We start from the raw sequence: 25,355 nt of genomic DNA on the forward strand, positions 1-25,355 counted from the left end.
ATTTAATTAGTACAATGATAATTTTAAATTGATATTATATTGATTAAGTTGATTAGAAGGTATTTAGAATAGAAAATAAATGTGTGAAATAAATTGGTTGAATTGGTTATGTTTGAAATAAATATGGTTTAATTGTAGGGGTTTATGTAAAAATAAGCGTAAATGTTGTTAAATTTATAAAAAGAAATAAAATAAAATAAATAATAATAATAATAATAATAATAATAATAATAATAATAAAATTGGAATACTTCAACGAGTCCTGTTTCAATTAAATATAAGATTTAGATTTGAATAGTTCAATATAGGGATTTAGTAATTTAACTTATGCTATGAATGTTATTTTATTAGTGAATTATTTATAAGTTGTCTGATACGTCTGGTAATGCCTCGTAACTTTGTTCCGGCGATGGTTCGGGGTTAGGGGGTGTTACAACATCGCCCGATTCATCGCTCAACTTACCAACCAATGCGACTCCATCTTTCGGCTTCTTCGAAAACATAACCCGAGAGAATGGAATGAGGAATACCAGGTGGCTTTTGATAAGATAAAACAATATTTGTCTAGTCCTCCAGTGCTAGTACCGCCAACTCTGGGAAGACCATTGATATTGTATTTGACTGTGTTCGAAAATTCAATGGGTTACGTACTGGGGCAACACGACGAGTCAGGAAAGAAAGAAAAGGCGATCTACTACCTCAGTAAAAAGTTCACTGAATATGAGGCAAAGTATTCATCCATTGAAAAATACTGTTGCGCTCTGGTTTGGGTAGCTCGAAAACTCAGGCAATACATGTTGTATCATACGACATGGTTAATTTCAAAGCTAGATCCAATAAAGTACATGATGGAATCACCTGCACTCTTAGGAAGAATGGCACAGTGGCAGATCTTACTATCGGAGTACGACATCGTCTATGTGAGTCAAAAGTCATTAAAAGGAAGCGCAATAGCTGACTTTTTAGCAACCCAAACAATGGATGAATATGAGCCATTGAGATTTGATTTCCCGGATGAAGATTTGATGTGCATTACAGAAAAAGAGGGCGAGTAAAAAAAAAAGAAGTCATGGGAGATGAGCTTTGATGGTGCATCGAACGCTTTGGGGCATGGGATTGGAGCAGTCTTAGTATCGCCAAAAGGGAACCATTACCTACTCACTGCTAGGCTGAACTTCTTCTGTACTAATAACATAGCGGAATATGAGGCATGTATCATGGGACTTCGTGCAGCTATTGAACGAAACGTCAAAACTTTAGAAGTATACGGAGACTCAGCCTTGGTGATTTACCAAATCCGTGGAGATTGGGAAGTGAGAAACTCGAAACTGGTTAAATACAGTGATCTAGTGGCAGAGTTGATTAAAGAATTCGAAGAAATAACTTCTAATTACCTCCCACGAGAAGAAAACCAATTGGCTGATGCCCTGGCCACTTTGGCTTCAATGTTCAAAGCAAACAGAGAAACAGAAATAATGCCTCTTCAAATGAGCATATATGAAGTTCCTGCACATTGTTTTAGCATTGAAAAAGAGCCAGATGGACGACCATGGTTCCATGATGTCTTAGAATATATCAAGAATCAAAAGTATCCCGAACAAGCAAACGAGAACGACAAAAGAACAATCAGAAGAATGGCAACGGGATTCGTTCTTGATGGGGACATCCTGTACAAAAGAGGAAAAGATCAGGTGCTTTTGAGATGCGTAGATGCTGTTGAAGCCAGAAAAATACTTAAAGATGTCCATGAGGGAATTTGCGGGACACATTCCAATGGTTTCACTATGGCCAGGAAGATTATAAGACTCGGTTATTACTGGCTGACGATGGAAAGCGACTGCATTAATTTCGCACGAAAATGCCACAAATGTCAAATTTATGGTGATAAAATTCATGTAGCCCCTTTGCCCCTTCACGTCATGACTTCTCCGTGGCCTTTTTCTATGTAGGGCATGGATGTTATAGGGCCAATTTCCCCAAAGGCTTCTAATAGACACCGTTCATATCAAAACATATAAAAAAAGATATAAAAAAATATAAAAAGGGCAAATTTTTACCTTTTCCGGCCATCGCGTGCGGTGGCCGGCGCTGGCGACGGACGGCAGCTGACGGACTGGTGACCGACACCCTGCCGGAATCCCTCCCCTCCCCTCTCCCTCCTTTCTCTTTTCTCTCTTTCTTTTTTTTTTCTTTTCCCCTCACAAATGATTTTTTTTCTGAAATTAAGCCTATTTATAGCCCTCCAAAACGACGTCATTTTGGCCTAACTCGTCTACCGACCCGACTCGTTCCAAGGATCCGCGTGTTTTTTCATTTGAGGGGCTAATTGCACTTTTAGCCCCTCCGCTTTTTCATGCCTTTACAATCAGGTTCTTTTTTTGTTTTAATTCGGCCCTGGACATTGTCGTGCTTTTCAATTTAGTCCCTCCGTGCTGCGCTGCGTTTTGACCAGGGGTTTATTGCATTTTTAGCCCCTCCAGGTTAGGCGCGTGTTGTAATTTCGTCCTTTTCTTTTATTTTTTATTTCAAATCAGGCCTAAAACTTTGGTTTTCATTCAATTTTAGTCACTTTTTGTTTATTTTTGTTTCTTTGCTATTAATTAATTAATTCTGATTTTTTATATATATTATTTATTATTCTTATTATTCTTATTCTTATTGTTATTATTATTAGTTTACGTTTTATTATATATATATCTATTATATGTATATGTATTGAATATATTCCTGTATTTTATACATGGCATATATATTTATAACATTGTATTATTATATTTTAATATTATATTATGTATATATTTTCATATTATATTATGTACATATATTTTCTAATATTTTTTATATATATTATCATGTATATATTTTATATTATTAGTTATATTTTTATATACCATCTCGTATACACTTCAATATCATTGTTACATATTTTTATACGGCCTTATGTACATATATTTCATTATTCTTGTATACACATTATATATATAGTATTATTCTCATATATTATTATATTATTTATTATACTTATTATTTTCATTATTATCACTTATTATTTTATTTTAATATTATTGTGTATATATATTTCATATATGTTATGTACATACATTTTTCAATATTTATTTTATATATATATGTATATATCATCTATATATTATGTATATATATACTCTCAATATTATATTTTATACTCTTAATACCATCTTATGTACATATTCCTAACACCGCTTTTTATATATATATATACACGTATTTATGTAGCATGTGTACAGTTTTTATATATATACTATTTTTTTTATATATATACTATTATCATTCTAGTACAGGTACATATTGTATATATTTTATTATGCACTTATTTTTATGTTCTCATGTATATATATTTCTTAAACTATTCCATCTACGTATTTTGATCTATTATGTATAAACATTCTTCATATTATATTATATATCTATCCTTTTAATACCATTATGTATATAGTTTTTTATATTTGTTACTATAAAGTATATCGTATGTGTTCATTTTAAATATGTTTGTACTTATATTTAGTATTATTATGCAAATATTTTTTTCACTCCTATATTATGTACATACTCTTAATGTCATTTTTTTTACATATGTATATTCATTGTGTTCTCATTGTGTTCTCGTATTTGATACTATTGTTACATTTAATATCGCGTGCATTGTCATTGTTTTTAATATTATTGTTTTATATATTATGTGCCTTGATGTATTTCCAACTTTGTTTTTAATATTATTGTTTTATATATTATGTGCCTTGATGTATTTCCAACTAGTATCTTTCGTTTCCCGCCCATTTTTATATATTACCTTGTTGTTCATTATTTTAAAATATTTATTCGTGTTTTTATTTATTTCAATAAGCAAGGCAACGTACCGATTTAAACACTATGTCATCGATTTCATCGCTATGTTGGGTGAATATCAATCGACTCGTGTTAAAACGGTATATCCTTCTCAAAAGAAAACGAAACTTGAAATTTCTCGTGTTTTACTCGGTCACGATTCAATGTTACTTTGAACTTACAATTTTGAAAATTAAGACAACACTTGTTTATAAGATACCAATTTTGGGCGTCGCGAGGGTGCTAATACCTTCCTCGCGCGTAACCGACTCTCGAACCCTAAATTTTCTCTAGATTTTATCATAGACCTAAACTCGGCCTTCTTTTTGTTTTAAAACTAAATTTATTAGGTGTCCGATCACACCTATAAAAAGGATCAGTGGCGACTCCCTGTTTATTTCAAAAATCAAACGTCAAATTTCAAAAAAAATTTCAATAAATTGCCACAATTAGCGACCAAGCTAAGCTAAAATTTTTACGTCGCTACACTCATATATCTTAATGAATGCATTGAGTAGTTTGAATTGTTGAAATGTTTCTTGTTGAGTGTTGAATTGAGATCGAAGTTGCTTCAACAACGAATGTGGTGCCTCGTGTTTGAATCCGACAATCGAGACGGATGTGGTTAATACACTATAAATGAAAAGTAAAAGAAATCCATAATTACATTCTTTCAGGTGCATTAAAAAATCTAAAAAATAATATTAAAAAAATTAAAATAAATAAAACATTTTTCACCATTTTCACTATACTTGTTCAATTTTTACTTTCCTTTGATAGTATACTTGATAATAATACTAATTAAATTATGCTGAAAAATGTAAAAGTTTAATTGAAAATATTCAATGACTTCAATAGTGTCATGTCGTGTGTAAAATTTTATTTTTATAGATTTTCACAATTTTTTTCTTTCATGTGTTATTTTTCACACTTTCTCAATTGTTTTGGTACTGCAATGGTTTGTACTTAAGTTATTTAAATTCTTGTTCATGGATTGGATTATCCATCCAGAATTGAAGGCCTGATCGAAATTTAAAAGGATTTGGGTGAAAATATTAGGCTCGAAAAATGAGTTCGAGCAAAAAAATAGGGCCGTATAAAATATAGCTCGAGCTTCAATATTCAAAGCCCAAATCCAACCCAACCCGACCCAACCCATTTTTAAGTTTATAATATTTTATATTATGTAATCTAGAATTCATTAAAAAAATCTTATACTAAATATATAATACTATAATGTAAACATTAAAATAATGTTAAGATGACTATATAAAATATTCAATAAATAAAAATGTATAAAATTATAAAATAAAATAAAATATAATATAAATATTTAAAAAAAATTAAAAAATATGGGCGGGTTAAAATGAGCTTGGATTTGCCTTTTGTAAATATGGATGACTTTGAACAAATTTTTATACCCATATTTCAGGTTAGGTTTGAACAAACATAAAATATATTAGTATCATACTTAAACCCGATTCAAACCTGTCCCATGAGCACCTCTAGTTATTTCTGGAGTAGATGAACACTTGGTCAATAGGCTACAATTTGGGGTTCTCTCGTATTTTAATTATTGACAGTTGTAGTTTACATATTAAAAAAAAGGTAATTGTTGGTGTTGTTAGTTCAATTTGTCTCACTTTAATCTAAATTGTAATAGTTTAATTCTATTTTATAATTACTTGAATAGCTTATTTGTACTTTAATAATTTAATACCCTAGACATGTATTTATATTGTATTTTGATTGTATTTATCCTTGAAAAAAAAGGACAAATGTTCTATCATCTTGAATTAGTAATTTTATATTCTCCCAACCAAAAAATTAAATTAATAAATTTGAAAACTATAATTATAAATTATATTTCCATGTTCTTTCTAAATATCTTTTTTCTTTTCATGTTGACCTGAATCCAAAAAAATGTTTACAAAAAGTTTAGGGGCAGATGAAACGAAAAGAAAGAGGATGTGAACTAAAAACCCAACAATCTAAAAGACCTATAGACACCCAAAAACACTAGGCATATCCATGAATGCTCCAACAAATAAAAAAATAATGATCAAAATACAGATAAGGGGATGTCATCAGATGGAAGCTTGATATGCTGTAGGCCGCCAATCACCTTTCTGAGCACTCAGTATTCCTTCTTGATCTTTGGAGAAAGTTAACTGAACTTCCCAGTGCAGTGATTTCAACAAATTCTCAACTTCACCAATGGCATCTGATTCATCACGAACAATCAATTTTCCACCTGGTCTCACGATTCTATCAACCTCTGCCAACACTGGTTGAAGTTTGCACCTATGGACACCCAACGTGCAAGTCATTTAACAAACAAAAGAAGATTATGAATGGGGAGATCATGTTCTAATTTCTAATTCTACCTCTTTTCCAGCTTCGAGAAAAGGTGATCGGCATGCAGGAGATCATACGATCTCGGATATGTGCTAAACGACTCGCACCAATCGTGGTACATTCCGAAAAGACCGCGTTCGTAAATGATCGGAAGTGTATCCGGAGAATCAAGGTTCACCACATTCATCACCCAGACTTTAATGTCCTTCAAAGCTGCTGCAAACCTGCAGGCATCCAAGGTGAAAATATATGAGAGAACTTTGATGTGTGTTAGTGGCAGAGTCAAAATTGAAAACAGAAGAGAAACGACCATTACCCTCCATAAACAGCTCTCATGTCCATCACATTTCTAACATTAGACCAACTGATTCCCAATCCGCTCATATACAACTTGCTAACTACTCGAGTCCAGTGTTCATAGTCTTTTACAAAATCTTGAGGAGCCGGTTTCCCATAAATCCCCATCTGGGTTCGGTTCAACCAATAAGGAGCTTTCTGCAGCCGATTAGGCCAATATGCAGGCCATCGTGTTCCTCTTTCAGCTGGATTTATCGGCACGCGATGCATGCATGCCCGCAGGGGTACATGCCTGAAATGGAACCAGCAATAATGAATCAATCGCCTTTATGGTGCATAAAACATGATAGAGTGCGTGAAGAAACATACCAGACAGCGTTTGCATCATCGTTTTCTTCACACATTGGTGGATTATTATCCGGCCTTTTGTCATAACATTCGTTTGTGATAGGTTTTCGATAGATGGCAGCACTAACGGAGTTCAATTTATCCCTTTTGATGGTCACAAGGTCCCAACACATGGCTTTTGTCAGGGACGACATGGCTGCAAAACAAACTTGACATGTCAGCCCCATGGAAACGCTTAAAACCATGTTTGAACTGAATTGATTGTATTGTGTTTGTGTTCTACCATTCCATATTTCAACATCCTCCGGAAGTTTCTGATAGACAGGGGTGGCTGACCAGATAAAATATCCTCCGGGTCTCAGTACACGGTTCAGTTCTAGCAGAAGCATACCATTTTCAGCATGCCACGGCACTCTACAGCGTGCACAGTGAACCACATCAAAGACTCTACAAGGAAACGGTAGCCTCTGAGAACCCATCACAGCTGATATAGCAGGGATTCCTCTTTCGAGGGCAAATTGAACTTGAGCTTCATGCTCATCTTTGGGGGCAAAAGACATTGTTAAAACATCTCTATCGAAAAGATACCCTCCAAAGCTTGCAACTCCACATCCAACATCCAAGATCACTCTGGTGCGTTTACCCCATTTAAGGTTGGGTACTGACTGCAACCATAATTAAGCCAACATAATATTCTTTCTTGAAACATCATCATTGCAGATTCTTAAGCAAATAACGGTTTAGTTGATGAGGCTTGTGGAACTTACTTGTTGGAGAAAGTCGATGTAGTGGAGGGCGCCATGGATGAATTGGGTACCCCCACCGGGGAAAGTCAAGAAGTCGCCGCTCACTTTAACCCAGTTTTGGTGCCCTTTAAACTCAGCCAGTTTCGTATGTGGTACATTATTGTACCATATCTGCCAGTTACAAAAATCGTTATCAATCCAACAGGTTTAAATTCAATTCAATTCAATTCAATTCAATTCAATCTTTACCTTGTCTCTGCTTTTGGGCCAGGAGATGGGCCGTTTGTATCCCTTTGGAAGAGGGACCAAACACGTTGGTCCTTCCTCAGGGCAATGCCTCTCCCGATGCTCGAAGTGCCTGGTACTGCGTAATTTCTTCAAAGCTTTCTCGTTATCCAAACAGGGTATGTAATCAGGGCCAGCAGTTACGTTGCACAAATGCCAAGTGTAACCATAGAGGCCCTCTTTGCCGCTCGATTCGTCCCTCCGTCTCTCCTTCTCGTTCTCTGATTGTGCCTTTTGCGACTTCCAGGCGTTCTTCGATTCGGTGGACTCTTTCGGAATGGTACTTCCTAACGTTTCCTCCGAGGTGGACTCATGCTGTTGTTGAGCTTCAATATGGGTGTCTTTCTCCGTTGTTTCCTGGTTCGTCTTTGTCTTCAATAAACTCTGGAACGTATCAGTTTGGGTGGTGTTTAGAATCTCCGGTTTGTCCTTGGTTTCGTCATTGAATGTGGCGTTGTCGATCCCTTGCACCTGCGACTCTTGTTGGTCATGATTCTGTAGTTTGTTTCCCTTGGGTTCATCTTGCTCTAGTTGATCTTGATTTAGTTGTTTGGTCCCCTTCGATTCATCTTCCTCTAGTTGGTCTTGATTCGGTTGTTTGGTTCCCTTGGGTTCATCCTCCTCTAGTTGGTCTTGAATTTTTGGTTTGTTTACCCTCGGTTCATCTTCCATTTCCGCCACATCATCCTTCTTTGATTTCCCGATCATCGTCTTCTCCAGCGGTCTCTCAATGCTTTCAGCGTGTTTCTTCTTCTTTTTGGCAGGCCGTTCCTTGGGTTTCTCGGTTATTTGTTTCTTTTCCACAACCCGAATTTGATCTTGATCTTCCGACGGATCCTGATTGTTGATAGTTTCCTCTTGATGAACCTTGATGGGTTCTTCATTACTCATTTGCTTATTATCTTCAACTTCCTTGAGACCATTTTGCTTCGATTGTTGGTTTTGCGTCAACACACTTTCTTCGGATATCTGAGTTTCACTCATTTTTTGCTTCTCCTGTTCTTCTGCTGATTCTTTTCCTTGTAAACCATGTCGGGTTTCTTCAACAGCGGCACCTTCTTTCACTTTATCTAGATCATCAGACTCCGACACCTTATCATCGTCAGGCTTGACGGCCTCATCGGGAAGTTGGCCAGGGTTATCTTCGAACACCGCTTTATCTTTCTGATCTTCGTTAATTTTGGAGGGTTGTTCTTCATTGGAACCAGAAAATGCAATGTCACTATTGGTGTCAGTGACGGTTCGAGTGGTGGTGGTGGTTTGAGGGGAGGAAACGGAGTTGGAAGTGAGCATCCAAACTCCCAAAACACATAAGGTAACGAAGACCACAGTGGTTACAGTGGATGCATACGAAACGGAGGAGGAACGCTTAGCAACACGAGACTTTCCCCCGATCGCCATTATCGTTTTCTATGGAGTTTGAGAGGAAACGAAATGAAGTGAAAGTGATAGAATGGAGATTAAAAAAGACAATGGAGAAGATTAAAAGCTTTGTTTGTGGAATGGATGTAATAAGAGAGAAGAAACATTCTAAGTTGGAATGTGTCTCAAAGATCCGAATGAGTTGGAGAAGGGGAATTCGTTGGGAAAAATCTTGTTCCTCATGGACCTTCCATTAACATCAACAAAACCCAAATCCAATAAAAGATTTAAAAAACAAGTCTCACAGAGCCCATTTATTTCAAACAGGGAACAAAGAAAGGGACAATCGTTGGCCCAGCAATACACAAATGAAATTCTTTTATTAATTAATTCAATACAAGGAAACCAAAATAACATGACAAACAGGAATACAAACTTTATTCATATAATTATCACTTGATGATTTTAAGCATTAATTTTCCTGCAATTCTGTCTGATCTCACCCCTATACCCTGTCAACGGTGAAATATTCCCCATCTTAATCATGGATTTAGCGAATTGCAGAAAGAAGAGTTCCTGGTTATAAGCATATGTCTTCACTAACTCCCTTGATTCACCATTCTTTGTGAACAAAACTTGGTCAGAGTTCAACAGTCCCTTGTTAGCCAATAAGTTCTTGAAGTAGCTGTTGTCGAACTTTATGGGGCTAACAAAATCTAGGAAAAACAGGTTCTGGTCGCCGCCTGATCTTGGACAGTTCCTGCGCAGTTGAGAAGCATAGGATTGGTCAAGTGTGTTGTCTGGTTGTCCATTGCCTGATTGGTTGTATAGTCTCTGCCTGAAACTGGTGCATCGGGCATTTCCTATTGTGTGGCTCCCTGCATGATATATATATGGACAACTTGGTCATATATTTTCAGAGTTTTGCCTTTCTTGGTTATTTGCAGAACGTGAAAGAACTATATAGCTTACCAGAAAGTGCAACAAGATCAACAATGCCTAGGCCTTGTAGCTTAAACTTGGTGAGAATTGTTTGGAATGTGTTGTTTGGAGCAGGGATGTTGTTGTTAGAGCCACTCAAGCTTGCACCTCTGGCATCCCTTCTTCCAAGAGGGACTTCCCAGCTAGGCCCACCTGTCTGCAAATCCAAAAAAACATGTTACCATGGGGTCAATTTCAATGACAAGACAAGACTATAACCAAAACAACATACGAGAACGGTAGAATCTCTAGCAGCCAAAGCCATAATATCAGCACATGACACTGTATGAGGACACTCTTTCTCCATTACAGCTTTGATCTCATCTATCACTTCGAATCCTCTAGCTGAGTTCCTGTTTGGATTCGACCTCTTTTCGCTGATAATGCTCCCGCTGCTGTCTAACAAAATCGATGCATCACAGCCCTGGAAACAATGAATTGTTAAACTTTGCTGCTATATGACCATATATAATGATATAATTCTTCAAAGAAAAACTTGGAAAAGATTGAATATATCCATATTAGACACACTAGTCTTGTATTCGACACTGACAGTCGAGTAGTAAACGCTTTGCCATTGGTTTGGGGAGGATGAGGGAGTTACCTTAACAAAGCAGTCGTGGAAGTGTAGCCTAAGCAATGAAGCAGCCATACGAGGTTCCTTTGCAACAGCTTTGGCAACAACGTTTCTCACAATCTCTTGAGCTTTGGGACATGAATGACCGTAAAACTGAGGGTAAAGGTATCCGCCTCCAACTGTCTTGGAAGACAAACAATGGGGGGAAAGGCCAAGAGCTAGAAGAGTAATAACTATGATATAATGAACCATAGTGTTTATCTTTTTTACTTTCTAGACAAAAAGATGTATAGTTGAAGTGGAAACAGCTGAAATATGAAGAGAAAACGTTGTTATGATGAGAGCTTTCAAAGAGGGGAATGGGTATTTATAAGGGAGACTTTGTTTGAAATGACAATCAAATGAAAGAGATGACATCATATTAGGTAACTAGCTTTGCATCAATCAAAAGCAGGAAAAAGATGCAGAAAGGTTGGAGTTGGTACTAAAATGCCCACATTTGCTTGCCCAGGATAATTATCTAAGATTGTGCTTTTAGTAATAATCGTGTTTAACATAATGACTCAAGTTATCACAATTAATAACAATAAATTAATTAAAAATAATGTTTCTATATGTCACGTTGCCAAATTTATTTAAATCTGGGTCTCTTCTCTAGCCATGATTTTTCTTTTATATACATAATACTAAGAGCTCATATCAAAATATTTACAGAAAAGTTGACCATATCTGTGTATGCATAAATCCAAACATTCATTCGATCAACAACTCGTGGAATAAAATAGGACCTGGTCAATACCTAAAATGGTCTAAAGTTGATTGAGACACGGTCCTAGCCATACTGTAAAGTTTTAAGAAGGGAGCAGGTAAGCCTGCTCCGTTGACAAAAACCAATATATGAATGCTAACTGGAAATTGTAAATTTCATAAGCTTTACATTAAAAATGTATATGGAGGTATGTACCATCATAAAACATTAAAATTTCCTGTTAATCTATTATCCATGTACTTGAAAAATGTATACTAACATGAGCATTATTAGGTGGTTTTTTGAAAAGTTTATATATCTTCATACATTAACAAAACACTGCGTACAATCATTGATAGTGTTTTTGTAGGTTTGTATAATCCTTTGTTTCAAAGCAACGATTATGTCCATTGAGTTCTTTTTGTAGAAATCCTTTTACACAAACTTTCACTTGAACAAGCAAATTATAAAGAATGTGCAAGTAAAACGACTGTTAATTCTTATACGATTGAAATTTTTTATTATTCATAATTTTTTAAATATTTAAATTTTAATATAAATATAAATTTTTAAATATATAAAAGGATAAATAATTATTTTTAACCGCAATATTTATTATCTAAACTAGATAATGCTCATAATGTAGAGAAGAAGACTAATGCGTATAAGCAAAACATTGAAAACACAAGAAAGCAAACAACAATGATTTTCTTCAAAACTAGCTAGAAAGAGGTAAGATTGCATGGATGGATCTAATAAATTTTTTAACCCAAAATAAATAAAAGTTTGGTTTGTGAAATAATTATTTGTTTGAGCAATTTTTTTGGGATAATATTCGGACTTTATGATTGGACTTAAATATTCATAAATGTCTATTTTTGAAAAAATTATGGGAATAGGCCTATTTTACAAAAATACACTTCCAACTGGACGCGTTTTCATCATATTGATAGAAAAATGCTACAAACTGGAAATGCTTTTCTGCCACATCAACACTAAAAACAGCAGCACCAATATATTTTTTCTTATTTCCTGATGTCACCTGAAAATAAAATTTGCAAAATAAGTCTTTATATAGACTCAAGGTCTCATTTTCTTTATTTCTTAAACGATGTGAGATATGATATATAGGTATATATAAACTCATAATTAATTTACAATTTATTCCTAGACAATGTGGGATTGCTTACGAATATGCGTTTTCATAAAATCGGCCTATTCACGTAATTTTTAAAAAACTAGTCTATATAATTTTTAAAAGTCAGCCTATTCATTTAATTTTTTTTAAAAACAAACATTTATGAGTATTTAAGTCTCATAGTTGTTTCTTGTAATAATTAAACTTAAGTTTTGATATTGAGAATACAATTTTATCTTGCCCCACATTCAACACTTATTTAAGATTAAAGTAGATATTTTAAATATTTAAACAAGAAATATAAAATAAAAATAATTAAAGTTGGATTGTAGCAAAAAGATTAAAGACATGTTTGAGAGATGTAAACATTAAAAATATTTAAACTTTTGACTTTGAAATTAAACAAAATGGGTGTGAATGGAAATTTCCAACTTAGTTCGTCTGATTTACGTTGTCGGAATCTGACAAAATTAATCTAAAGCTGAATAAAAAGAATATTTCATATATTTAAGAAAAATAGAAAGGAAGAAGCTTTTGGGTTTTATAATTTGGATTAATGTTCCTAATCCAATAAGATTATAAAGTTTGTTTTAGGGTGGCATCTTCTTTACCCTTATAGCCTTTAACAAAAGAGAATAATAAAAGCAAGAAGCATATCCTATGTTATTATTTTCAAACCATTTTATTCACCTTTTTTTTTTATAATATATAATGTTATGATTGCTTGTATATGTGGCAATTAGGAAAACTTCCTCTATTATTTGCATGAGAAAAGTATTAGCTGTCAAAGTAACTTATCAAGTGAATCTTTTAAAAAATTGTTTTTCTTAATTTTAATTTTTTTTATTTTTATAAATTTTATTTTTAATTTTTTTGAAAAAATGTTTATAATTTTAAATTATTTGGTGATATGATTTATAAGATAAAATAGAGACATATTAATAAAATCATCCAAATTGGCTACCGTATGTATAAAGGTTATAATTTATCATCTATGAACTATCATATCAATAGAATAGATTTAATGGTCAACATCGGTCATAGGATTTATTTGACCAATTTTATCAATTGAAGGGTTCGATTAAGTTCAAAAAGTTTGAAGAGATTTCTTTTTTGTTTAAAAATACTTTGGGATTTTTATACCATTAAACTTTAATTGTAATTCAATTTAGTTAAACATTGTTAACGGAAAATCAGACTCACTTTTAAATAAGTGTGTCATCCATTGAGAGTCGAAGGATTCCCAATAAATCAATATTGTACCTGGAGTTTTTGTATTTGGTTCCATCCTAGGTTTACAAGGGAGCGTTTCCATCCACCAAAGGAATATCAATATTTGCTCTCAGTGAAATTTGAATTTGTGACCTTAAAATCATACAAACAATTGAATATATTTTGTTAAGTAATTTTCAACATCACCTCCTTCTACCCTATGAGACCAGAAAAACTATCACAAACATTATTCAAGTCAAGAAGTCCTTTCTCAAATACAGATTAAATAGAAACGAGATTCACATTGCTGATACTATATATAGGCGCAGAGGTCGTCCCTTCTGCCTGTCAAAAATATTTTGTTCCAACTGTTCTTTTAGCGCTGTATAGGAGAAGGGATTGAGTGACACAAGACTTGAACCTGGTTTATGATGCCAACAAACAATAAATCTGTCATTCTAACTGTAGTTTTATCGGCAACTAGCTGAATAATCTCTAAAAGCAACAATTTTGGTTCATATAAATTAACTCATGTGTCCACTTTTAGGTGCTCAAATTCTAATATTTGCAACTTTTACTTTATTTTCGGACTGAATTAATTTCTAAAATTATCAACTTTATTAGTTAAATGTTCTTCTGTCTGCTAATCTGTGAATTAATTTCGGGTAACAATTGGATTTGCTGTCAGCTCATTAACAGAGTGAGAAGATATCCGGGCTAAAAATAATAGCATTTACAGGTTAACACGAGCCAATCAAAACTAAAAATCTCAATGCAAAGTTCCATGGCATGCAGAAGTTTCAATGGTGTTCTTCTAGGTTAAATAATAATACTGGTTGCGAAACAAACATTATAACAAAGTAACAGAACCCAGCATAGCTTAAAACAATGTCATCTAAGCATTTGCAGATGCAGCCTCTGGGTGGTAATGAAGCATCTCAGCCCACATCATCTCCCTAATCATCTCTTCTCTCATGTTCTCGTCTATGTCGAGATCAATCGGGACTTGGGCAGGTGGATTGCACCTCGGATCATATAGCCCTGACATGTATGGGTGTAGGAGAGCTTCTGTGACGGTAATTCTCTTAGATGGGTCAAAAACAAGCATCCTTTGCAACAAATCTATGGCTAATGGATCGGCTTGAGGATATAAATGGGAAAGATGGGTGCCCCTAGAATAAGGAAGTGACTTGATATACCTTCGGGCTTTGGGATTATCGATAAACTGAAGATCAGCCTCTTGCTGGCTTCCAAGGACATCGATTATTAGCTTAAGCTGGCTGAGGCACTCTGTTCCAGGAAAGATTGGTTTCCGACCAAGAATCTCCGCAAAGATGCATCCTACCGACCAAACATCAATGGATGTCCCATAATTGTCACAGCATAGTAGGAGCTCAGGTGCACGGTACCAACGGGTGACAACATACTCTGTCATGAATTGTTCATTACCTCTGCTGGTTCGGGCAAGCCCAAAATCACATATCTTTAGGTCACAGTTAGCGTTGACAAGGAGGTTCCCAGGCTTCAAGTCTCGGTGAAGGATATTTGCCGAGTGAAGGTACTTCAGCCCTCGTAGTAACTAAAATATGCACTAAAGGTTAGTCACAAGCAGACAATACTTATGAGACATGAACGACAGGGAATGAAAAAAAGACTAAATTTACACATAATATTTGACACGAGATCGCAATGAAGTTCATTGTAGCATATGCAATCGTCGAAGCACATAATTTTCTAAGTTTACATTATTATTACCTTTGCCTGGTATAGGAACCAATCTCCAAATATTTAATGAAGTAATTATGATGGCTACTGGGAAAAAAAACTGACAAGAGAAGATACGTAAGCTATTATTTACCACCTTGCAAAGAAAGCAAACCAAACAAATCGAAAATGTAAGAGAATACAACGAAAGGGAAGACGAAGGGAAGCATAACAAATCAAATTTGAAAGAACCCTTGCTGAATCAAATGAACACTGCATACTATTCATACCTTTATGATTACAAACAACTACCAAATAACTCTCCTTCAATAAATATGCAACTGTATTCATTGTACTGTTGATCTATTATCATCATCTTGTACCATAATCAATTTACTAATAAGTTTCCAGCAGTACAACACAAGTTGTATTAAGCCTAATAACTCAATGCCCCATAGTTCTGCCAAACTAAATTCAATTTAGGACCAGATCAGCATGGAACCCATAAAAGTCCCAAACCCAAAAAGGCATGCAATTTAGCATCAAAGGACGGCTATTAATGCTAACTAGACACTATACATTGTGAACTGCGGAAGGCCTTGCAAAATGTGGAAATCAAACAACAAGATCATAATGAGTCCGATGACTTCTAGCTTTGTTACTTGAACTCAATAGTTAATATGCATTACCAAAAGTACCATCTAGACTTGGTTAATATCATTTCTGATCATCCAGGACATAAAAATTTACCTGTTAAATCTAATAATGCAGAAAAATATTTCAACATTTTAACATCAGAAAAGCAATAATCATAAGCAAATCATAATAAGAGTTGAGAAGAAAAGGTTTACTTTCCAAGTACCTGAAAAATAAAATATTTGCAATGATCATTAGAAAGTGGCTGAGAAGATTTGATAATCTGATGCAAATCCGTGTCCATAAGTTCATAAACCAAATAAACATCCTTAAAACTGGTTCTGTGAGTTGGCATCATGGCATCCTTCAAAGCAATCACATTGTCATGTCGAATGTGTCTGAGAAGTTTCAACTCCCTCAAAGTTCTCAACGCATCAACACGATTGTCGAAAACATTGTTGATCTTCTTTATAGCCACTTTTTCGTTGGTTTCCTTGTTAATGGATGAGCAAACGACCCCGTATGCTCCTCTCCCTATTGGCTTGATTGGAACGTACTTTGTGTCAATCTCGAAAAGGGTCTGCCACATTGAATAGTAGTGCTTCCCTCTTGGCTTCACCCCATTTGGTGGCTCGACAAGCATCGCCATTCCTCTCTGAAATTCCCAAGAACAAAAGATCACCAAATTTAAAAAAAAAAAAAAAGAACACCCTTAAATTTATCCCAGAGAAAATAAAAAGAAAAAAGGGGTTTGGAATCAATCTTACATGTTGCTTCTACCTTTTTGATTTGATCTGTTTCTTCACTTTTTTTCCTAAAACAAATAATAGAAAAAAAAAAACAACTCTTTTTGCTGCCCTTTCCTTCAATCTATCAGCAAACTCCAAATTCACTAGCTTTCAAATCACTCCTGTAAAATTTAAAGTTTCCACCTTCATTTCTTCCATAAAAAAGACCCAACTTTTTCTTACCCTTTTCTTCAACCTCTAAACCAATTCCAAAACAAAAGTTGGGACTTAAAGCAAAACTCTAATCCAAAACAAAGAGAAATGGCCTACTCTGATTCCGAATTGCTGATCAGACCAAAGAGACAAAAGAGAGAGAAGAGAAGATAGGATGTAAAGATAAGAGCAGGGACGTGATGCCCACACGGCATTTCCCTTGAGGCAAAAACGACATCTACATACTGTTTTAGAACTCGGGGGGTTTCAGCTTTTACGAAATATCAAATCTTTTCTCCCCATATATATAAAAAAATAAACAATCTTAAACATGGAAAAATATCTTCTTTTTTCAGATAATTTGCAGCTTGGCTTGGCTTACTGGAAGGCTTTGCCACGCACAAACTTTGAACCCTCTTCGTCTCTCCACTTTCCCCAAAATTGGGGAAATAACAAACTTCTAGTACTTTTTTTTTTTTTGAAGTATATTGAGATCATTCTTTTGTAGACTTATGCGTCTACCTATTAATTATTCTAACCTGTTACTTTTGTTGAAAAAAGAACATAAAATAACATATAGATTGTAAATATCTGATCTTTTTTCTCTGGTTTTTTTTTTAAATTGTTTAATTTTTTTATCCAACCTTTTTAGTTATTTCCTTTGAAACTATGTTTTTCTTTTTGGACGATCTTTGGAACTATGTTGTTATGTTCGAAAAAGTATATTGATATATGACTGTTAGCCATAACCACTCATTTTAATTTCTTTTCCAACTTGATTTTCTACAAGTTTTTCTTCTACTTGGTACTAGTTTAATTAATAATAATTTTGATAATTTTATATATGATATAAATTTAAAATAGTAAATTATTGAGGAGATTTTAATTGCATGGAAAGAAATTTGATAGACTTAACATTTTGCAGTAATAATTTTGATTGTTTTGGAGCCAATAGCATTTCACCTTCCCATCCCAATTGCTAAAGTTGGGCTTTTCATTGATAGAAAGGTGCAACAGATTCTTCTTCTTTTCAACACTTTCTACCCTTTGCCTTTGCTTTTCCTTTAATCCTCAATTCCATGATTAAGTCAATATCAATTTAAAAAGTTGAAAGATATTCACCTTCTTTTTTTAATTTATATTATTTATGGAAAAATATATAAATATCTTTTAAATAGTTGAAAGATATTATTTATGAAAAAATACGTAAATATCTCTAAAAAAGTTAAAAAACATTCACGTTTCTTCCATAAATAATATAAATTTTAAAAAATAGAGTAAGTAATTATGAAACTAATGATTCTGTATGTTATGAAAAGTCAAAAAAGCAAGATAATATGAGTAGAAAAGGATGATTTAAAAAGGTTAAAGAGTGACCAACCATATCTTAAATAGTGGCTTGTGGGTGAAGTTTTTTACGATTGATCTTATCAAATAATTGAATAGATTAGTTTGCACATGACATGAGATGGACTGTTTAAATTCTTTAAAGTTATGGAGGTTGGTGGACTAAAGCGTAAAAAAAGCAAAGACTTTGACATCAATTTAAGATTAGATTGTTGTGTTTATGATTTGGTGATTTTGCTTATTTGTCACAACTTTGGACATTCATTTTTAATGTCGGTGTGCTAAGTGTTACCATCAACTTAACCTAATGCTCAGTTGCTCACCTATTTGCATTATTCACATGTAATATTTTATGTAACAAGAACATAAATATATAATATCTTTTATGTGCTTGACTTGTATAAAGTCGTGATTAAAACTTTTATCAAATATGTGATTCGCACAAACAGAAATCGTGTCAACGGGAAAACGATTTGACATGGCGAAGTTGACATGCATTGTTTGAGTGCAAGGTCTGTGAAGAAATTGAACCTGGTATTTTGCTTTGGGCTTCCTCATGAACCTTGGGACAACGTAGGAAACGGCAAAAAGCCCAGAGACAAAGAAGAACCCGTGATTAGGTGTCCACTGGATTTCGTTCTTCATTGATCATTTCCTTACAACTTGAACAACGTTGCCCATTTTTATTTGGAAAATTAATAACCCAAAACCAGATCATCACTTGTTGATCCCTGCAATTTGATAGATTTATTCTAATGATCTAATCCCCTTTTTTCAACTTTTTATTTTTATTTTTATGTTTGATACTCATTTTTTATATAATATTCAAAAATAGGAGCGAAAATATAATACTTATAAAATACTTCAAGTATATAAAAAATTAAAATAAATTATTATACCAATATTAAATATATATCTTTATTCAATATTAATATATGATCGAATTCGAGTAATATAAATAGAATCTGTTAGTTTTGATTAGGGGTGTTCAATCAATTAACCGACCTAAACTAGCATTAACTGAATTAACCGAATTTTTAAACCCTTAACCGTACTTTTTAAATCCTTAACCGTTAACTGAACTGAAATTTTTTCAAAAAAAAACCGAATAGAACTTTTTTGGTTAATTCGATTAACTAACTAAATTAATCGAAATTTATATATATTTGTTAATATATGTATAAAACATATAAAAATTTAACTGAATTTAATATATGTAAAATGTATATAAAAAATTTAAATTTTCGGTTAATTAACTGATTTCGAACCAGTTTAACTATTAACCAAACTTATAAAAAATTATTAACTGACCTCGACTGAATTAATTTAGTCAACTGACCAATTAACTGAATTAATTTGGTTCGGTCGATTTAATCGATTTTATTAGAAATTTACATACACCTAATTTTGACAAAGATATGCAGGTAAGAATTCAAGTAATATGACCGCACGTTTTGTGATTTGATTTTTATTGTTTTAAAAAAATAATATTTTTATAAAGTTAAAATATGCTTTTAAATTTTTATATTTTGTATATTTGAAATTTAATTTTTTTAAATTGATTCGAGAATCGATCTGAATTAATTGAATAGAATAAAAATTGATTGAATTAAATGATTGGATCAAAATTTTAATATCTTTTATTTTAATCTTTTAATAATTTGTTCAGATAAATTAATTAAAATAATTAAATAAAGAATTAATAATTTAACTGATTTAATTATTAATCTTTGAAAAATTTTATTCTTGTAATCATAAATTTTGAAAGTTTACTACACATGTTGGTTGCAGTTGAAGAGGACCCACAGCTTCATTAATGTTACCAGACTGTTGCCCATTATTTCTTTAATACAAAATGCTTGCATTAGGGTCCACAATTGCATTAGTTATTTAATAGGGTGATGTGATTGAATATATTAGCGTATATATATTTGAGAAGTTTTATGTTTTAAGCATTAGTGGCATGAGTATTATTAGAGGATGTAAATTTAAGTATATTAAAATATATTATCTTTTAAAAAAATATTATCTTAAAAAATAAATATTTTTAAAATTTATAATTTATAAGGAGGCTATTAAAAAATTTATATTGAATCATAAAATTATTAAAACAAAAATTTGAATTCCAAACATTGTTTAAACATATATTCTTTATTGATTTCAGCTTTGATTTTTCTATTTTTAAATTAAAATTTTTAAAATTTATTGCTGCGACATTATGAAATAATAAAACTTACTTGGTATGAAATAAAATGATATTATAATAAACTTGAATTTAATAAAAAATTAATAATATTAACAATTGTTACTTAATATTTAAAATTTTAAATTCATTAAAATAAAAGTGAAGAAATTAAATACTAATATACTAAAGTATAAAAAAGAAAAAGAAATGACCACTATCCTTTGCTATCCACGAGAAATATAAATAAAGACAAGAAACTTACAATATTTTGTGAAAATCTTGGGCCGGCCATTAAAACTACGTGTGCTTTGTTTTTCTTGATTTAATTCCAATAACGTCGTTAAGTTACAGTAAAATAAACATGTGAGACCGTTATACCCTTTATTTTTTTTGACAGAATTTTACGATGTAAGAAAAAAGATGAAAGAATAAAAAACAAGAAATGGAACATAATGAAAGCATGTAACGATTGTATTTTGACAATGAAACATTTACTACAGTGAAAATGATCATTTGTGATGAAATCCATGTATTGTAATTTGATTTTTTATTCAAAAACGTCTAATTCCAAAGCTTGAATTAAACCATTTTTTCACTCTTTTTTGAAGTTATCAAGAAAGAATCACAGATTTCAGTTTTTTTTTTTTTCTGAAGACTAACACGAATAATAAGTGTTCATATTTCACTGGTCAGACTATCATGTAGCTTCTTAACAGTGTTTGTCCTTTTCTGCGACCAGTTAGTAATGGTCGATCCCCCCGAGTCGAATTAATGCGAAAACCAAAGGATCTAAATGGAATTTTCATTGACGCTTAAAGAGTCAAGTCAAAGCTTAGATCAGGAAAGGAAGTAGGTGAGTAGTGAATGTACTGAAGAACTTTCAACAAGGGAGAACCGAAGCCATTTTAGTAGAGCCCAGATCTATTTTCAATGTTGAAGAAGCCATTACATGAACCTCTCCCTGTTTTAAATCCTCATCTCGAAGTTTCCGCCATGAAAGCTGCTTCCTTCAACACTCCCCATTTTCCGTCCATCATCATGAAAAGAACATCAACACAGCCATGTCCAACTCGATTCGCAAGAACCCTTTTTCTTAAACTCCCTCAGAGCTTCCAAAACAATCCCTTTTTTAGACCGTCGGCTAATTCCTCTGCTTCTTCTTTTTCCTCCGTTTCTTCTTCCTCCAACGCATTCATCGAGTCAACTGCCAACGGCACGTATTTGGGTTGGAACAAAGCTCCGGAGATTGAGATCGATGGTGGTGGACAAGCTAAGGCTCTGGGGAACAAAGACAAAGTCATAACCGTGGTTCTTTTGGGATGGCTTGGGGCTACAAACAAACATTTAAATAGATATGTGGAATGGTATAATTCCAGGGGAATCCATGCAGTTACTTTTCTTGTCGAACTTAAGGATTTACTATGCTTGGATCCGGTTTCAATGCTTGACCGGCGGATAGCTGAATTGGCTAATGGGTTGGCCACCTGGGGTTCGGAGAAAGAGGACGATGGTCGAGAAAGATGCTTCATTTTCCATACTTTTAGCAACACTGGCTGGCTCGTGTAAGTTCCTTCTTTTCCTTTTTCTGGTATGACTAAAGTTCTTTGATTTTGGAATTTTGCACATGGAAAAGTAAATTCTGGCATTATTTGGCAGATACGGTTCAGTGATTGAGCGTTTTCAGAGAAGAGAGGGGTTGAAAGAGATGATAAAAGGAGTAATTTTTGATTCAGGATCAGCTGACCCTTTAAATCCTAAGGTTATTATTTATGATGTTTTTAATGTTCTTAGACGATTGATTACAGTTCACAGCAAGCTTTTGAGTTTTGAAATGAATGTTTTATATCAAATTATGAACAGAGTTCTTTAGCTTATATCACTAATGGCCTGCTCTTGAATAGAACACAGTGGAAGCAATAAGATACTTATCTTGGCCTTTGATAAAAGGGAATTGAGTACGAGTCCAGGTTCTGGACAAAACATTTGGAAATTTCAATCACTGCAGTAGCACTACTCTAATTGTATGATCAAAGTTGAAATACTTGTGTTATGCTTTGTTTTATTAGCTGTAGAAAAGACTTTAGAATGCGCATTATATGTATTGATTTGTGAAGCAGATGAAGTCTCTGTAGTCTGGATGTTCAAATTCAACTTCTAAATAACTTTATTCATACTATTTTGATTTTTCATAAAACTCTCCTAAACTTTTCTTTGATTATGAGCTTGGATGTCATGCTTTATCTGTTTTGTGCACATTCTCTTATGTATACTTTCCAACAAGGTGAAAATGGCTCATCCTTTGCAGGTTTGGGCAGCTGGTTTTGCTGTTGCTATACTGAAGAAACTCAACTCAAAGAATGGATCCGAAAACGGAGGGACCGATTCCACATTACAGAAAGCGGAACCTCAAATGGTAGAAGCTGTTGTGCTAGCTTCCCTGGAAAAGTTCTTTAAATCCGTTCTAGATATGCCGGAAGTGGAAAGGTAGGTTTTCCCTTTATGATCCGATTTTGCTTCCCACATAAATGTTAAATGAACACATACATGCCATACTATTTGCTCTCTCCAAATGCAATCAAATCTTGTGCTTGTGATAAACAACTTGTGTTTCCTACTGCAGAAAGTTTAGAGCGGTGGTTGATGCAGCTTTGGAGGCCCATCCGCACTGTCCGCAGCTATATCTTTATAGCACAGCTGATAAGGTCGTTCCATATAAGTCAGTTGAGTGTTGTATCGAGGAGATGAGCAAGAAAGGGATAAAGGTATCGTCCTTCAACTTTGGCACATCTCCTCATGTCGACCACTACCGGAATTTCCCTAACTTGTACTCATCAGAGCTTCATACTTTCTTGAAAGAATGTTTCCCTCTTTCTAAACAAAAATGAACACTCCAAGTACTTCAATCACTTTATTGTTGTTGTTGTATGCGGATATTCCTTTGGAACTAAACCTTTTCCTGGGCATGAAGTCGTACTGTTTATCAAGCTGATGCTAAGAGATCACTGCCGAACACTAATAAATTGCCCTTCTTGCATGCTAAAGCTGCAAAAAGATCTCTTATTTTGAATGTATTTTGTTCTTAGAATGCGATGCTTTGAACTTCACTGCTGTTTTAGACCTGTCCAAGATCTAGGCTACTCCATCTATTTAATATAAAGAAATAGAAACGATTTTGAGCATGGGTTAGGTGCAAGCATCCATACCAATGTTAATTTAATCTCAGAGTCCAGTTTCTTTAATAAGAAAATTGATGATACTTTTTCCTCATTTTCTCAATGTAAAATCCATACGGCCTTCAACAAGTTAAAATTATTCCGACAAAAAAAGAGAGTATAAACACAAATAATTTTAGTCTTTAATTTAATTTTTTATTTTTTAATCTAAAAGTTGACACTTATTAACTTTGTTGATTTGCATGTGAATTGTTATGGATGGCATGTTAATATTTAATTAATTTTAAAAATTTTGAAAATATTAATAAATATATTTTAATAATTTTAATATTTAAAGTTAAATTAAATGATAATTATAATCCATGTGACAATTCATAAAAGTATTAATTTTTCAATCAAATTTAGAATAATTTAACAAAAAATATATATTTAAAAATTAAATTAAATGGTAAAATAAATTATTATGAAATAAAATAAAATAAGTTAAAATCATTTAGAAACGACAAAAGCTTCTAAATCAAGAAGATTTCATGAACAACCTTACAACAAAACTGACTGTGTTGGAAATTTCAAAGAATTCAGCCTAACATGTGATATGAAAAGTTGAAAACACGTATTTCGAATCATATGAGAATATTCCCATATAATAGTATCAAAATTATCTGTATTATACGTTTTCATAGTTGAGTTATTCATTCAAGTTTGAAAGAAAATTTATTTAAAATTTTTAAAAATTAGATAAATTTATTAAGTCTGAAAAATAAGTTTAAATAAAAAATTAAAATTTCTTTAAAATATGGATTGGGCTCAGGTTTAAACATTCAAGGCTTAAGTTCGGTTCGACCTGATTTGTTTTAAGTTTATAATATTTTATATTATGTTATTTTTATATATTATATAATTCATAACACATTAAAAAATAAATCTATACTAAATATATAATATTACTTTAATGTAAACATTAAAAATATTAAGATGATTATATAAAAGTTTACAATAAATAGGAATTTATTAAATGTTAAAAATAATATAAATATTTTAAAATTTTTAAAATAATATGAACAAACTTAAAATAGGTTTAAGTTGATCATTTACAGATATGAACGGATTTGGATAAAATTTTAGACTCATATTTTAAACCGAATCAAGCTTAAACAATTGTAAAATATATTAATATTATACTTAGATCTAACTTGAACTCCGTTCGATCCAGTCTAACCCATGAATACTTCTAATACTCAAATAATATCTAATTTTTCAAGACTTGAAATTTCAATTATATAAAAAAAAAATTAATTTGTTATTCATAAATCCAATCCGCTTTCTTTCTACTATAACCATTTTTCATTCCAAAATTGTAATGAACCGAAAGTTACGGTATCGGAAATTGAGTCTTGAGTACTGTTTCCGTGAAATTTATTCATGAATATTTATTAGAAATATTTATGAATTA

General features: G+C 32.8%; 4 protein-coding genes across 5 annotated transcripts; 1 reads left to right on the forward strand and 3 right to left on the reverse strand.

Moving 5' to 3' along the window:
• Positions 1–5,738: 5,738 nt before the first annotated feature.
• On the reverse strand, positions 5,739–9,513 carry LOC108478853 (probable methyltransferase PMT27). 2 transcript variants are annotated; one of them, XM_017781308.2, is made up of 7 exons: positions 7,863–9,513; positions 7,635–7,784; positions 7,151–7,532; positions 6,889–7,063; positions 6,539–6,811; positions 6,252–6,446; positions 5,739–6,168 (listed from the first exon to the last, which is right to left on the reverse strand). In XM_017781308.2, the coding sequence occupies exons 1-7, from the start codon at positions 9,297–9,299 to the stop codon at positions 5,952–5,954; spliced, it is 2,829 nt and encodes a 942-aa protein (XP_017636797.1). In that variant the 5' UTR covers positions 9,300–9,513; the 3' UTR covers positions 5,739–5,951. The 2 variants fall into 2 exon arrangements, with proteins under 2 accessions (XP_017636797.1, XP_052877508.1); XM_053021548.1 differs by lacking the exon at positions 5,739–6,168 and having other exon boundaries at positions 6,248–6,446; positions 7,863–9,511.
• Positions 9,514–9,609: 96 nt separating this feature from the next.
• LOC108478855 (peroxidase 72-like) lies at positions 9,610–11,159 on the reverse strand. Its single transcript, XM_017781313.2, has 4 exons — positions 10,846–11,159; positions 10,474–10,665; positions 10,233–10,398; positions 9,610–10,138 (listed from the first exon to the last, which is right to left on the reverse strand). The coding sequence occupies exons 1-4, from the start codon at positions 11,068–11,070 to the stop codon at positions 9,726–9,728; spliced, it is 996 nt and encodes a 331-aa protein (XP_017636802.1). The 5' UTR covers positions 11,071–11,159; the 3' UTR covers positions 9,610–9,725.
• Positions 11,160–14,648: 3,489 nt separating this feature from the next.
• Positions 14,649–17,928, reverse strand: LOC108478854 (mitogen-activated protein kinase 7). Its single transcript, XM_017781310.2, has 3 exons — positions 17,024–17,928; positions 16,483–16,911; positions 14,649–15,495 (listed from the first exon to the last, which is right to left on the reverse strand). The coding sequence occupies exons 2-3, from the start codon at positions 16,903–16,905 to the stop codon at positions 14,812–14,814; spliced, it is 1,107 nt and encodes a 368-aa protein (XP_017636799.1). The 5' UTR covers positions 16,906–16,911; positions 17,024–17,928; the 3' UTR covers positions 14,649–14,811.
• Positions 17,929–21,419: 3,491 nt separating this feature from the next.
• LOC108478856 (uncharacterized) lies at positions 21,420–23,780 on the forward strand. The gene is made up of 4 exons (XM_017781314.2): positions 21,420–22,291; positions 22,386–22,488; positions 23,035–23,213; positions 23,350–23,780. The coding sequence occupies exons 1-4, from the start codon at positions 21,660–21,662 to the stop codon at positions 23,612–23,614; spliced, it is 1,179 nt and encodes a 392-aa protein (XP_017636803.1). The 5' UTR covers positions 21,420–21,659; the 3' UTR covers positions 23,615–23,780.
• Positions 23,781–25,355: the final 1,575 nt, after the last annotated feature.

This window comes from Gossypium arboreum, chromosome 11 (assembly GCF_025698485.1).
Source record: "Gossypium arboreum isolate Shixiya-1 chromosome 11, ASM2569848v2, whole genome shotgun sequence".
NCBI lineage: Eukaryota > Viridiplantae > Streptophyta > Magnoliopsida > Malvales > Malvaceae > Gossypium > Gossypium arboreum.

Bases quoted from the DNA above. Each gene is read 5' to 3' on its own strand.
- LOC108478853 (XM_017781308.2), bottom strand. From the start codon at position 9,299: ATGGCGATCGGGGGAAAGTCTCGTGTTGCTAAGCGTTCCTCCTCCGTT. The intron at 7,533-7,634 runs GTAAGTTCCACA...TTATGGTTGCAG, and splicing joins ACATCGACTTTCTCCAACAA to TCAGTACCCAACCTTAAATG. The intron at 6,812-6,888 runs GTATGTTTCTTC...GTTCCATTTCAG, and splicing joins GATGATGCAAACGCTGTCTG to GCATGTACCCCTGCGGGCAT.
- LOC108478855 (XM_017781313.2), bottom strand. From the start codon at position 11,070: ATGGTTCATTATATCATAGTTATTACTCTTCTAGCTCTTGGCCTTTCC. The intron at 10,666-10,845 runs GTAACTCCCTCA...CATTGTTTCCAG, and splicing joins TCCACGACTGCTTTGTTAAG to GGCTGTGATGCATCGATTTT. The intron at 10,139-10,232 runs GTAAGCTATATA...TATATCATGCAG, and splicing joins TGATCTTGTTGCACTTTCTG to GGAGCCACACAATAGGAAAT.
- LOC108478854 (XM_017781310.2), bottom strand. From the start codon at position 16,905: ATGGCGATGCTTGTCGAGCCACCAAATGGGGTGAAGCCAAGAGGGAAG. The intron at 15,496-16,482 runs GTACTTGGAAAG...TGCATATTTTAG, and splicing joins GCAAATATTTTATTTTTCAG to TTACTACGAGGGCTGAAGTA.
- LOC108478856 (XM_017781314.2), top strand. From the start codon at position 21,660: ATGTTGAAGAAGCCATTACATGAACCTCTCCCTGTTTTAAATCCTCAT. The intron at 22,292-22,385 runs GTAAGTTCCTTC...ATTATTTGGCAG, and splicing joins AGCAACACTGGCTGGCTCGT to ATACGGTTCAGTGATTGAGC. The intron at 23,214-23,349 runs GTAGGTTTTCCC...TTCCTACTGCAG, and splicing joins GATATGCCGGAAGTGGAAAG to AAAGTTTAGAGCGGTGGTTG.